The sequence below is a fragment of the Camelina sativa genome, chromosome 19 (genome assembly GCF_000633955.1).
Source record: "Camelina sativa cultivar DH55 chromosome 19, Cs, whole genome shotgun sequence".
In the NCBI taxonomy this organism is placed as follows: domain Eukaryota; kingdom Viridiplantae; phylum Streptophyta; class Magnoliopsida; order Brassicales; family Brassicaceae; genus Camelina; species Camelina sativa.
The window spans coordinates 24167580-24180294 of NC_025703.1; the positions used below are offsets into that span (position 1 = coordinate 24167580).

General features: G+C 34.3%; 3 protein-coding genes across 3 annotated transcripts in view; all 3 read left to right on the top strand.

The window, feature by feature from the left end:
- Positions 219–1152, top strand: LOC104768152 (putative nuclease HARBI1). Its single transcript, XM_019240993.1, has 3 exons — positions 219–287; positions 368–596; positions 998–1152. Exons 1-3 carry the CDS (start codon positions 219–221, stop codon positions 1150–1152), a joined length of 453 nt encoding a protein of 150 aa, XP_019096538.1.
- Positions 8676–10718, top strand: LOC104767064 (dehydrodolichyl diphosphate synthase 6). Its single transcript, XM_010491088.1, has 2 exons — positions 8676–8876; positions 9590–10718. The coding sequence occupies exon 2, from the start codon at positions 9614–9616 to the stop codon at positions 10502–10504; it is 891 nt and encodes a 296-aa protein (XP_010489390.1). The 5' UTR covers positions 8676–8876; positions 9590–9613; the 3' UTR covers positions 10505–10718.
- LOC104768153 overlaps positions 11300–12715 on the top strand; it is a 2434-nt gene continuing 1018 nt past the window's right edge. The window contains exons 1-7 of the mRNA XM_010492080.2: positions 11300–11451; positions 11551–11638; positions 11754–11858; positions 11948–12045; positions 12123–12206; positions 12305–12486; positions 12582–12654. Of these exons, the coding sequence (XP_010490382.1) occupies positions 11380–11451; positions 11551–11638; positions 11754–11858; positions 11948–12045; positions 12123–12206; positions 12305–12486; positions 12582–12654 (702 nt within the window). The 5' untranslated portion in view covers positions 11300–11379. The remainder of the gene's footprint in view (positions 11452–11550; positions 11639–11753; positions 11859–11947; positions 12046–12122; positions 12207–12304; positions 12487–12581; positions 12655–12715) is intronic.

Below are 12715 nucleotides of genomic sequence, written 5' to 3' on the forward strand. Positions count from 1 at the left end.
AAGCATTTCTGAAACTATGCTCTATTCTTAGATTGAAGATGGATTTAACCGACACAACATATGTTTCTGTTGAAGAAATGCTTGCCACATTTTTATTCATCGTTGGTCAAAATGCGAGGTACGTTGTAGCTGAAGATAGATTCCAGAGATCAAAATTCTCAATAAGTAAGAGCTTTAACACAATTCTAAAGGCGTTAAAAGCACTTGCTCCAAGTTTTATGGCTAAGCCTGGACTTGCAATTCCTACAAAAATAAAAGACAGCACTCGATTTTATCCTTATTTTAAGGTATGATAATTTTTTTTCTTCTGTTCGTTTCCAAGTATTTCAAAAAATTATGACTGATATTTTGTTTATATTATTTTTAGGATTGTGTGGGGGCGATTGATGGAACTCATATCCTTGCAATGATACCAGGACAAGACACGGCTAGCTATCGTAATCGAAAAGGACAAATATCACAAAATGTCTTAGCTGCATGTAATTTTGATTTAGAATTTACGTATGTTCTTAGCGGGTGGGAAGGTTCAGCTCACGATGCAAAGGTATTACAGGATGCTTTAACAAGAAACACAAACAAATTAGTAGTTCCTGAAGGTATGTCTCACTTATATTTGTATAAAACTAAATTGTTATGTTATTTATCTGCAATTTATCTCACCTATAATTTTAAACTCTAGGAAAATTTTACTTAGTTGATTGTGGATTCGCCAATCGACGCAGTTTTTTAGCTCCATTCCGAAGTACTCGCTATCATCTGCAAGACTTTAGAGGACAAGGAAAAGACCCTGTAAATCCAAATGAGTTGTTCAACAATCGTCACTCTAGCTTGCGAAATATAATAGAGAGGATTTTTGGCATCTTCAAGTCAAGATTTCACATCTTCAAATATGCACCACCCTTTCCGTATAAGACGCAAGTAGAGTTAGTAATTGCTTGTGTTGGTTTACATAATTATCTCCGTAAAGAATGTCGTTCCGATTTGTTTCCTCCAGAAGAAGATGATGTCGAAGAAACTAACGTTGATCAAATAAATGATGAAGAAGAAGAACAACTTCATTGTACTCAAGAACAACAAAGAGTGCTCGCTAATACATGGAGAGCAAATATAGCTGCAAGCATGTGGACTGATGCTATGAATATGGGGTCATGATGCAATACTATGACTATGCTTTATTTTTAGATTGTTTCATTTCCTTTGTTGGGTAATTCTTTTTTCTTTTCTCTGTTTTGGTTCTTGTCTAGAAACGTAAAAGTTTATTTTCTTTTCTCTGTTTTGAAAACGACTTGCAACCTAGTGATTCGACCATTGTCTTCCTTTTCATGCTCTCCAGACCAAACAACCATTTCATCGTAGCAGTTCTCCACTTCACATAGACTTCCTTTTCAATCACGTGGCCAACAAACCACCAATATAAATAATGTACTTGGGGCAAATTCTGCTTTACGTAATAGTTATGTTATGGTATAGAGTTTTCTTTTTTTGGTGTTATAAAATATTTTTAAAATCATTCAAAGTTTACTAAAATCTCATAGAATCTAATAGAATCTCATAAAATCAGATTTTATTTTCCTTTTTTTTTTTTGATAGAATAATTCTAAAACACTATCAAATCTCTTAAAATCTTTCAGAATTCTACAATTTAAAATCCTACCAAATCCTAAGAATATCAAGTTCAATACCCCCCTCTAAATATTTACTTTAATATTTTCGGTTATTGTCAGTTTAATGGATAACCCATTTGTAGATTTCGGATATTACTAACCCGAATCCGAAAAAATCAATTTCGGGTCATTTGTTTTAATGATCCGACCCGAAGAACATTTTGTACTTTTTTTTTACTAATATAGAGATACTTATAAGTTTTAAAATTATTTAGAAAAGTATGAATTTTGAAATTTACAATTACCATATTTTCTATGAGGTTTTTAGTTACATAGTGTTATTGGTAATCAATCTCACGTATCCAACAACCGCTAACACGATAGCCTAACATGGCGTCTTCGAGTTCTCTTTAGGCCAATAGATTGTCTTCAATTTTTGGTTAATCTAACAGTAAACTGACTAACTGAGTAAAACTAGTTTGTGTGGTTATTTAGTTGAATATTATTATTCCATAGAAATATAGGTTTCCACTTTCCAGTAATGCATTCATTAGAATATAGGTTGAGAAGTATTTTTTTTCGAAGACATGTGAAACGTAATCATACATTTGATATGCATTCATTAGAACATAGGTTTCCATAGATTATATATGGTGCGATTTGATTTTTCATAGAAAAAAATAAATTTGCATTTATTGGTCGTGATTGGTGAATCGTAATTAAGGCATCTCCAACAAGACTCCTTGTAAATAAAGATTTGAGGGTGGTTTGCTCTAACAATGAATCCTCAAAAAAATCTTTAAAAACTAATTAATTTGCAAAATAATCGTTAATATTTCCAAAATTCACTAATCTATAATCTCTTAAGTCCGTCTACATAAGATTTTAAACAACCAATAAAAATTTGACATATCACTTATTAACATTTTATACAATTTCCAGAATTTTCTATATTAAGAATTATTTTGAAGAACCTATCATGATTTGACATATCATTCATTAACATTTTTTAAATTTACAAATTTTTTTAGAAAAAGGAAAATTCTAAATTTATGGAAATCAAAAACTAACCACAATATCTCACATCGGCTAGAATTTTTTTAGACAATGGTTCAAAACTAGTATAAATAAGATTAATATGCTTCCAACAACGAATGAACAGGAAAGCTTGATTTATCAGGCATCCAAATTTAAAAGTTTTATTTGGTTTGATCTGGTTTTTTATTTGATCAAATTAAAACTTTAAACAGCTTCAAAAAAATATTATAATATTTAAAAATTTTAAAAGTTTAAATATTATAAATATTAAAACTTTTAAAAGTTCTTAACTTTTAAAAAGTTTTTAAATATTATAAGTTTTAAGTTTTAAAAGTTTAAAATATTATAAATATTGAAATTTTTTAAAAGGTTTAAATTTTATATTTCAAAACCTTTTAAAAGTTTAAAATATTATAAATATTGATGCAAAACATAAATTATCTTATTTATCTACATTTGTACTTTTTATTTTTTATGAGCTGTAAAACATATTTTTGTGTATGATTTTATAGATGAGTTGATATTTTTTCATTAATTTTTTTTTTGGGTCTAAGGAAGAAGGATTGACATCGCAAGACCTTAATTTGATGTTTGAGTCAAATTTTGAGGTTTAAAAAAGAAAGATGGACGACAAACACACATGTTTTATTAGCTATACATAGGCATGACCAGGGTTACGGTTGTCACGGTTAAGGTTTATTAACCATCGATTATGGTTAGAAATTTTTGTAACCTTAACCAGAACCGTTTAACAAACGGTTAAACGGTTACGGTTCAAGCGGTTACTATTATATACGGTTACGGTTATTTGATAATATGATATGGTTGATATTATTTGATGATATAATATAATTGATTTTATTTATTTATAATTAATATGTTCTTATAGTGTACTCATATTTCTATATATCATATGATTCATATTAAATAAATAATTATTAGTATATTTTATTATGTTTTTAAAATATTATAAACCAAGTAAGGATTTTGGTTTGAGAAGTTTCTAAACGCGTGGATCTAAAACCAAATAAGTATATGGATAAAATTGTCAATAATTGGGTGCATGTGTTGACTATGCTGGTAATCATGAATTTCACAAATTTTATGAGAAAAGAAATGATTTTGTTCTTGGAGTTTGATGGGTTAACAAGTTGTGTGGTAGTCTAAAAAAAGGTTTTTCAGTGGAAGAATGTGAAAAAGTTGACGAGGAAGAAGAAGAAAAAGAGTATAACGAAGAACCAAATGGTAAAAGTTACGATGACAATTAACAAAAAATTTGACAAATGAAAATGACAAAAAAGAATATGAAGAATAAGAAAACATTGAATAAAAAACATGAAAACATAGGTGGTAGCGATCAATTAAATATGAAAACGAGTTAAATTCATGATTATAAAATTGTTTTGTTTTTCTAGTGGTCAAAGAAAATGGTTTTGAATACGTGAGGTCATCAGTTTGATTTGCCTCGCCTGGACGTTAAGTTAAATTTATGAATTTTTTTATCAGATTTGATTTTATAATACAACTGATTTTTATATTTTAATAAATTGTGTATCTGAAATTTAATTTTTTTCCTTAGTACTAATTTTTTTTTATGAGATAGTATTTTATTACCGTAATCAATCATATATAATTTTTATATATATAACACAATGTAACTATTTTCATAGTGCTCCCATATATGATTAATTATTGCATTATTGTTGTAAGAAAATATTTTGTGCATGGTATATCTTTTATATATCAACAATTTTAATTTTAATTTAGTGTGTTTGAATTTATATAGATATATTTGTAACAATTGCATTTGATAGAATTATTTATAAGATATATATTACAAGGACTAAAATGAAATTTGTAAAAAAAATTGAGAGGCTCAATAGTGCACCCTCAAATTTGAAGGCTCACTATTCAACCCCTAAAAATTTGAGGATTTAAGGGGTTGTTGGAACTTAAAACCTCAGCCTCTTAAACCCTCAAATTTTAAGGGGTTGAATAGTGAGCCTTCAAATTTGAGGATGCACTATTGAGACCCTTAAAATTTTATATATATTTCATTTTAGTCCTTGTAACTTTTATATCTTCCAAATAGTTCTATTAAGTTCAATTGTTTGAAATATATCTATATAAATTGTTTGATTTCTATCTATATTTTTTTTTTGGACAAACAAGACTTTCATTCACTTAAAACCTCATAAGAGGGAAGTTCAGACAACTGAAAGCTAAGAAAATACAAAGCAAATAAAGATAGTGGTTCCATGAGTTTTCCAAGGAAGTGTTGAGCTTTGAGAAGTTTGCAATGCTTGAAGAATCTGTTGGGACCATAGTGGAATCGACTATGAAGACAGGCTTCACGAATTCCTTGACCAACAAGTGGTCATAGACGGCTTGCGCAATACATGCCACTGAGCTTTTAGAAGAGTGCTCCACAGGGGATACACAAGGTAGGATTCTCGTCACTAAGAGAAGGCTCAAGAACATTAGTTCAAGGTTTTCCACACTTTTAGACCCAAATCTCAAGATTGTTGGTGAAGCTACAAAAGGGAATCGCAAGTGATATGTGTAGAACAGTAACAGAGCAGGTAGGTCCTCCCTCACATGAAGCCATCGACAATGGAGGTTAAGGAATTCTACACAAAGCTTGTAGTCAATTCTACACTTCAAAGATAATACAAACCCAAGCTTACATCCTTTAGGCGGCTGGAGGAGGGTGGATTTAGGATTTGTGAGAAGGGTATACGTGAATCCATATGTGCAAAAACGTAACATAGCAGGTGGGTCCTCCCTCACATGAAGCACTTGGACATGGAGGTTAAGGAATTCCACACAAAGCTTGTAGCTGGATTTACATTGAACACAATTAACAGATCTTAGGTTCATACCCTTAGGCGGTTGGTGGTAGAGATGAATAAGGGATTTTTGAAAGTTCTCTAGAAGGTTGGTGCTGCTTTTAAGTGACTCTAAAAGCCAGGTTCTCATATAAGATTTGTACCACCATAGACGCAGTGTTCGAATAAGTTCCAAAAGACGTCTTCTATCTGTTGGTTCCATAATTCTATACACCGGTATGCTACAGATGGACAAGGAGATAAAAAGACCAAACATGGAATTTTGCCAATATGATATCCAAATACACCTTGTGGAGAAGGGCCTCAATGGATCCCCAATTGGGCCGAATCCCAATTGGCAATAAAGAAAGTCCAGCCAGGGGACATCTTCAACAGCTAGGTTAGCGCCACCGTTCAATACTTCTGCCATCGCCGGAGCACGCATCGACCAAAAACTCCTCAGTATTGACCACTCCAAGATCGGCATGAAAGTTCTGGAGAGGTTTGGTTGAGACACAGGAGGAGGTGTTGTTTCCGCCGTCGGCAGGTGCCAGAGGGAAAGGGCTTTCGGGAGGTTCAAGGTTCCAGATCTAAGATTATGAGTTGGCGTTGTTAAGCAAAGCTCAGATCTGTGTGGTGAAACACCACTGTGTTGAAAAGTGTCTTCTTTTGTCGACTTCAAGGAAGGGGCTACACACAGACCAGGGGCCAGGTAAGTTGTTGCGAGACTCCTCCTTCTCCGGTTGTCAATATGTAGGCTGAAATCGAGTTTGGACAAAAGAAGAAAGGTTTGAGAGGGTTGAAAAAGTTGAAAAGGGGGCCAGAATCCAAGAGAGCTAAATAGAAGAGAGCAGAAAAAGCTAAAAAACAGGGATAATTCCCGACGCCGGCAAGCCGAAGCTTCACCGGCATCGGAGATCTGGGTATCGATCGTTGTCTCGATAACTGTAGCAGGGAGAGACTTTTCTGTAGTTTAATCAATTAATTACGCATGACTAAGCTTTTATATTTTTTAATATCTCCTCAACTCATTTATATCTATCTAAATTCTATTATTTGAAATATAATTGTTTGTTATAATCTATATAATTTATATAGATATAAATCAAACAATTGAATTTATATAGATATATTTCAAACAATCGAACTTAATAGAACTATTTGTAAGATATAAAAGTTACAAGTACTAAAATGAAATATATATTAAACTTTAAGGGGCTCAATAGTGCACCATCAAATTTGAGGGTTCACTATTCAAACCCTTAAAAATTGAGGGTTTAAGGGTCTGTTGGAATTAAAAACCCTAAGGGTTTAAAGGTCTATTGGAGATGCTTTTAGTGGTTTTTTTTTTAATTAACGGGCCTTTTTATTAAATTACCCCTTAATGGGCTGGACCTCGGAATACTTAGTAGATTTGATTCAAACAAATTTAAATCTAATATGAATCGAAAGAGAACATCTGTGAAGATAAATTCGGTTAAAATTTTAAAACTAGAAACGTAGTAGTCAGTTCATGGAAAAACAATATAAATCAACCCTAACTATTTGTTAAATACTTTTTCATATCTAAACTTTAACACCCTACAAATAACATATGAACTTTATTTAAATTAAAATTTCACATTTAAACTATATGAAATGTTGTCAATTTCAACATTTGCTTGAACGGTGTTCAATGGGAGTTTAATAGTGTTGAGTCAGATGATCTGTGGCATCCACATGGCACTAGGACTAGGTGAATATTTTATCCTCAAATGCAAACCGATGAGATCAGTTTGTTTCTTGCCACAACACGCAAAAAATGACCAAAACGACATCGTTTTACCAAGTCCTACTGCCACATGGATGCCAAATGTCGTATGACTCAACACCTTTAACTTTCCACTTAACATCGTTCAAACAAAATACAAATGTTGAAATTAACAACATTTCATATAGTCTAAGTAGGAAAACTAATTTTTTCCGTCTTATAGTTTAGTAGTTTAAGCATATAAGTTAAAAACATCACGAAAGCTGAAGCATTTCGTCTGGTAATGTGTGACTAGGTGTATGGCTACATGCCAACGCCTGCATTATCGCCATATTGGTAGAGATAAGGATTATCTTAGATGTGGAGCGGAGGAAGAAACTATAAATCATATGTTATTTGAATGTCCACCAGCACGCCAAGTGTGGGCTTTATCAACAATTTATTCTCATCCTATGGTGTTCCTTTCATCTTCCCTATATAGTAACCTCGATTATCTATATGGGCGTGGTAGAGATTTTGGCGCACTCGATCAGAATTGGAGAAAGTTCCCTTGGGTGATGTGGTACATTTGGAAGGCAAGAAACAAGAAAGTTTTTGAAAATATCTCTGAGTCTCTACAAGATACTTTGGAGAAAGCCACCCGAGAAGAAGAAGTCTAGAGAAGAGCAAACAATAGAGATATACCACCAGCGATGGTAGAATCTCTTGTATGCTTTATCGATGAATCTTGGCATACAGAGGTGAATTGGAGTGGTCTCTGTTGGATTGCGTCTATCGATGATAAAATCCTGCACATGGGGCTAAAAGGATCGCGTAGAAGTCTATCCCCTTTACATGGAGAGTTGGACACCCTTGTTTGGGCTATAGAGTGCTTATTGGATTTGGACTTGGATAGAGCTCTTTTTGCTACAGATTGCTCAGAGCTCCTAACAATGACGTCTAATATCGAAGATTAGCCAACCTTTTCATTAAAATTGAAGGACTCATTCATTTCAGAGATAGATTTACTAGTTTTAGTATTAGATTTATTCCTCAAGAGGATAATATTTGTGCCGATAAACTTGCAAAATGTGCACAAGCATGAGGTTACTGTTTTCTCATGTAAGCTCGTTGTTACCTAATAGGATCTCTCTCAAAGATTCATCTTCCGACAACTTAATATATAGGGTTTGCTTGTTAAAAAAAAATAGAAAAACTGAATTTAAATACGATTCAAATTGTTATTTACAAGATGTCAAAATTTAGATATTAAAAAACCCTTTAACAAATAGGTAGGATCGACTTTTGCCATTTTGCCACTCAGTTCATACATTTGAAATCCAAAAACCCAATATAAATTGCAATGCAGAATGCACCGAGCTTTTTAATAAGAAATCCTGAACCGGATTATACCATGTCAATCAGATTTATTCGGTACCGGTTATTTATATATGTCTTCCCTAGTAAAAAAAAAGATATTCCTTACTCTCTTCTTCTCTCTGCCTTTCTCTTTCACAGTCAGAGAGCTATTGAACGGAGAATCTCTGTCGCCGCCGTCAACTATTTGTAAAGAAGAATTTTTTCATCTGTTTTCGATTCAAAAAGTGAAGAGCTTTTGATTCCGGAATCGATTACCTTTACAAGCTAGAGACGGCGCTTGATCTCGCTATCTCTCAGGTAGGATCAAACTTTATAACACGTTTGCTTTACCAAAATTTTCCTGGATATACTTGCTTTGGAGTATTTTAAGAGTTCTCACGTTTCTGGGTATTGTTAATATTGGAGTTTTGTTTCTTTGTACTCTGAATCTGTTCATTGAATTCGTTTGATCCATCGATCTTTGTTTTCGATTTTCAAAAGCATGCAAATTGATAGATTGTTTTGTTCGGTCTTGTGCTGATTCTATATTCGTATTGTGTTTCGTGGCTAAAACCCTGACTTGGTTATGTTCCAAGTGTTAGTTGTTTTTTTGTATTCTTCTATTTGAGGGATATTTTAACTAACTCCATGGGTTTGTGTGAAGCAGCCAAAACTATTTATATTGGTGACGTCAGTTTCTTGATAAAAGAATTCGAATTCCTTCACCTAGTACTGATACAGAACTTAGTACTGATATTTTTGAACATATTGTAACTTGTAGGATTGGTAATAAATAAATAAAGGGGAAGTTTTATTATCTGTTGTTGTTCCAAGAGCATCTATCTTGGTTTGGCATTATTGTTACTGCTTTGTTACATGTGGATAGTTTAGGTTAGGATGATACTTGTTTACTAGTAAGTACTGTTTAAGGCGTGTAGAACTAGTTTTAGGTTGCAGTGTGTGCTGTTAATATAGCTTTGTCTTTTATCCTTTTATTGATAATGGCTTTTGAATGTTTTGCATTCCCTTAGAGATACTGGAAGGTGGAATCTCAAATGGCTGAACTTCCGGGTCAAATACAACGTATGAACGGTGGGATTAACCAACTGCTTGAGCAGATATTCGGGTTTTCAAGAAGATGTTTGTTTCGGGTCATATCTATGGGTCCTATACCTAATCATCTCGCCTTTATCATGGATGGAAATCGAAGATATGCAAAGAAGTGTGGTCTTGAAGAAGGGTCTGGTCATAAAGCTGGGTTTTCTGCGCTTATGTTGATGCTACAATACTGCTACGAGCTGGGGATTCAGTATGTAACGATATACGCATTTAGCATTGATAATTTTAGAAGACAACCTGAGGAGGTTCAGTCTCTTATGGATTTGATGCTGGAAAAGATTAAGTCTTTGCTTGAGAAAGAGAGTATCGTGCATCAGTATGGGATCCGGGTGTATTTTATTGGTAACTTGGCACTTCTAAATGACCAAGTGAGAGCTGCTGCAGAGAAAGTCATGAAGGCCACAGCTAAGAATAGTCGGGTAGTGCTTCTCATCTGCATTGCCTATAACTCGACAGATGAGATCTTACAAGCTGTCAAGAAATCTTGTATTAACAAGTTAGATAATATTGAAGCGTCTGGTAGTTGTAAACATGAGGATACAGATAGTGATATAGAAGCAAAGGATATGGAGAACCAAGAGAAGAAGATACAGTTGGTGGATATTGAGGAGAATATGCAGATGAGTGTGGCGCCGAATCCTGATATACTCATTAGAAGTTCAGGAGAGACGAGGTTGAGCAATTTTCTCTTATGGCAAACAGGTAATTCCCAGCTCTGTTCTCCTGCTGCTCTGTGGCCTGAGATCGGTCTGAGGCATTTGGTCTGGGCTATATTGAACTTCCAGAGAAGCCATTCATACTTAGAGAAGAGAAAGAAGCAATTGTGATTTTGTCCTGAAGGATATACACAAAAGCTCTCTTTTCTATTTGGCTTCGTACTATGATGTGATGCTTTTGTGGTATACTATCAAAAGGAAACTTGGGATTACATAGAACAACAAGTAATGTATTTTACACACAAACTCATTCGTGGTTTTGTTTATGAACCATTAACGAGAAAGTCCCCCACCTAATGACATCGTACTTCCTGGTTCTATTAAAGTTTTGTTCTGTACATACTCTTTTCTATCCTGCAAGAAGAAATATGTTCATAGAACATTAGAGCTAACCACTTCTGTCTACAAATCCAGTCATCTACATATAAAAACTCAATTCATAAATATATTACACTTCTTCATTTGCGCTCCCAGAAGCTTGGAACCGTTACTATTACGGTATAAGGCCTCATCATCAAGAACCTACCAATGTCTTTACTCTTTAACATCCCTTTTGATCTTTGATTGGATCCTTTGAAACCCCAAAGAACACAACCAAATAGTTTTGAAACAAAGAACCTTGACCAAAGACAATGTTCCCTCACAAAACACTATTTTAACTGTGTGTGTGTCGCAACAAGCTTGTTGTAGTGATGAAACAATTTGACGAGTGTTTTTCTCAAAACCAAAATACGATCTGAAGCAATAAATTAAGATCGTTACTGGTTCAGCCTTATTGCAATATGAAATTTTGGTTTAGCTATAATAAAACCCGAAAACCGGGATTGGTACCTAAACCGTACCGGGTTTGAACTATGGTTTGGTAGGTTAGAGTACACACTCGGGACTTAAACTTGCAATTGAAAACCTAAAACGTCGCGACTCTGCTCTCTGCAAAAAAATGGTTCTACTTTTGGCTTAAAGAGACATGTTTTTGAGTCTTTGCCATGGCGGGTTTCATTAGGCGCAAAGGAAACTTATTCTCTCGGTCGCAAACCTTAACTGCGGTCTACTCCAAGGTGGGTCACTTCTCCTCTTCGGGTTCTCTCGTTTAGTTGATTTATCTCTCTGCGGCAATTGGTCGAACACTTCATCTGCGGGTTTCTTCTTGTCTCTAGTTGCAGAGAAGTAACTGCACGCTTGCTGAGGGAGTCATGGAGAAGTGTTCTACCATCCGTCAAGTTATTGATGACGATATAAATTCAGGTGCTTTTGTGTTTTTTTGGTGCTTGTAAGCTGGGTTGGACGTAACTACAAGTTCCAAGTTAAAAGGTTGTTCCTTTTTTTTCTTTTTTTTTTCTTTATGGGTTGGTTTTGACAGTTGATACATCGAAGTGGAAGAAGGTACGAGCAAGTGATGCTGGAATTAGAAATTCAATGATCCCAGAATCCTCTATGAATGTCTTGAGACTCCTTAGACGTCAAGGTTTGTAATTTTGTATGTTTTAGGTTTACTATTATTAGCATTGATGTACAAGAGTAAGAAGAAGCTGAACTGTTGGATCATTGCCTTAGGTTTCGATGCATACCTTGTGGGTGGATGTGTAAGGGATTTGATACTACATAGAGTGCCAAAAGACTATGATGTGATCACTACAGCTAATCTTAAGCAGGTTTAGTGGATTGGTTTTCTGATAATGTTACCTTGTTTAGGACTACTATGGCTTCACGCATCTCGTTTGTTTTTTAGATCCGACGGCTGTTTCATCGTGCTCAGGTTATTGGGAAACGGTTCCCTATTTGTCATGTGTGGATGAGAGGTTCAATAATTGAGGTCAGTTTTATGGCCTTTCCATAATTTTATCTTCTGTTTGAGGTTACCATATGCTTTTCGCAATTTTCTTTGTGTATTCCTTGACACTTCTCTTATAGGTATCCAGTTTTGATACCGTGGCACACAGTGACAGTGAGCTTGAAAATGATTTGGAGAAGCCTTTTCCACTAGCTATCGAGGCAGACAAGAATAAAAGCCTCTTCAAATTGTATTCTGGTTGCGATGTTAAAGACTTTAATCGTTGGAGGAATAGCTTTCAGCGCGATTTCACAATTAACAGGTGTAGTTTCTGAAGTTCATACGGAAAGGGACTGTTGTGTGTTTCGCTGAATGATACACTCCCAACTTATTTGTGGTATTTAAATATTGGTGCAGTTTATTCTATGATCCCTTTGAACTTAAAATTTATGACTACACCAACGGAATGGAAGACTTGACGGATCGTAAGGTGACTAACTTAGTTTACTTTTTCTGGATACATCTATTGTTATTTCTTATGTTATTAACCA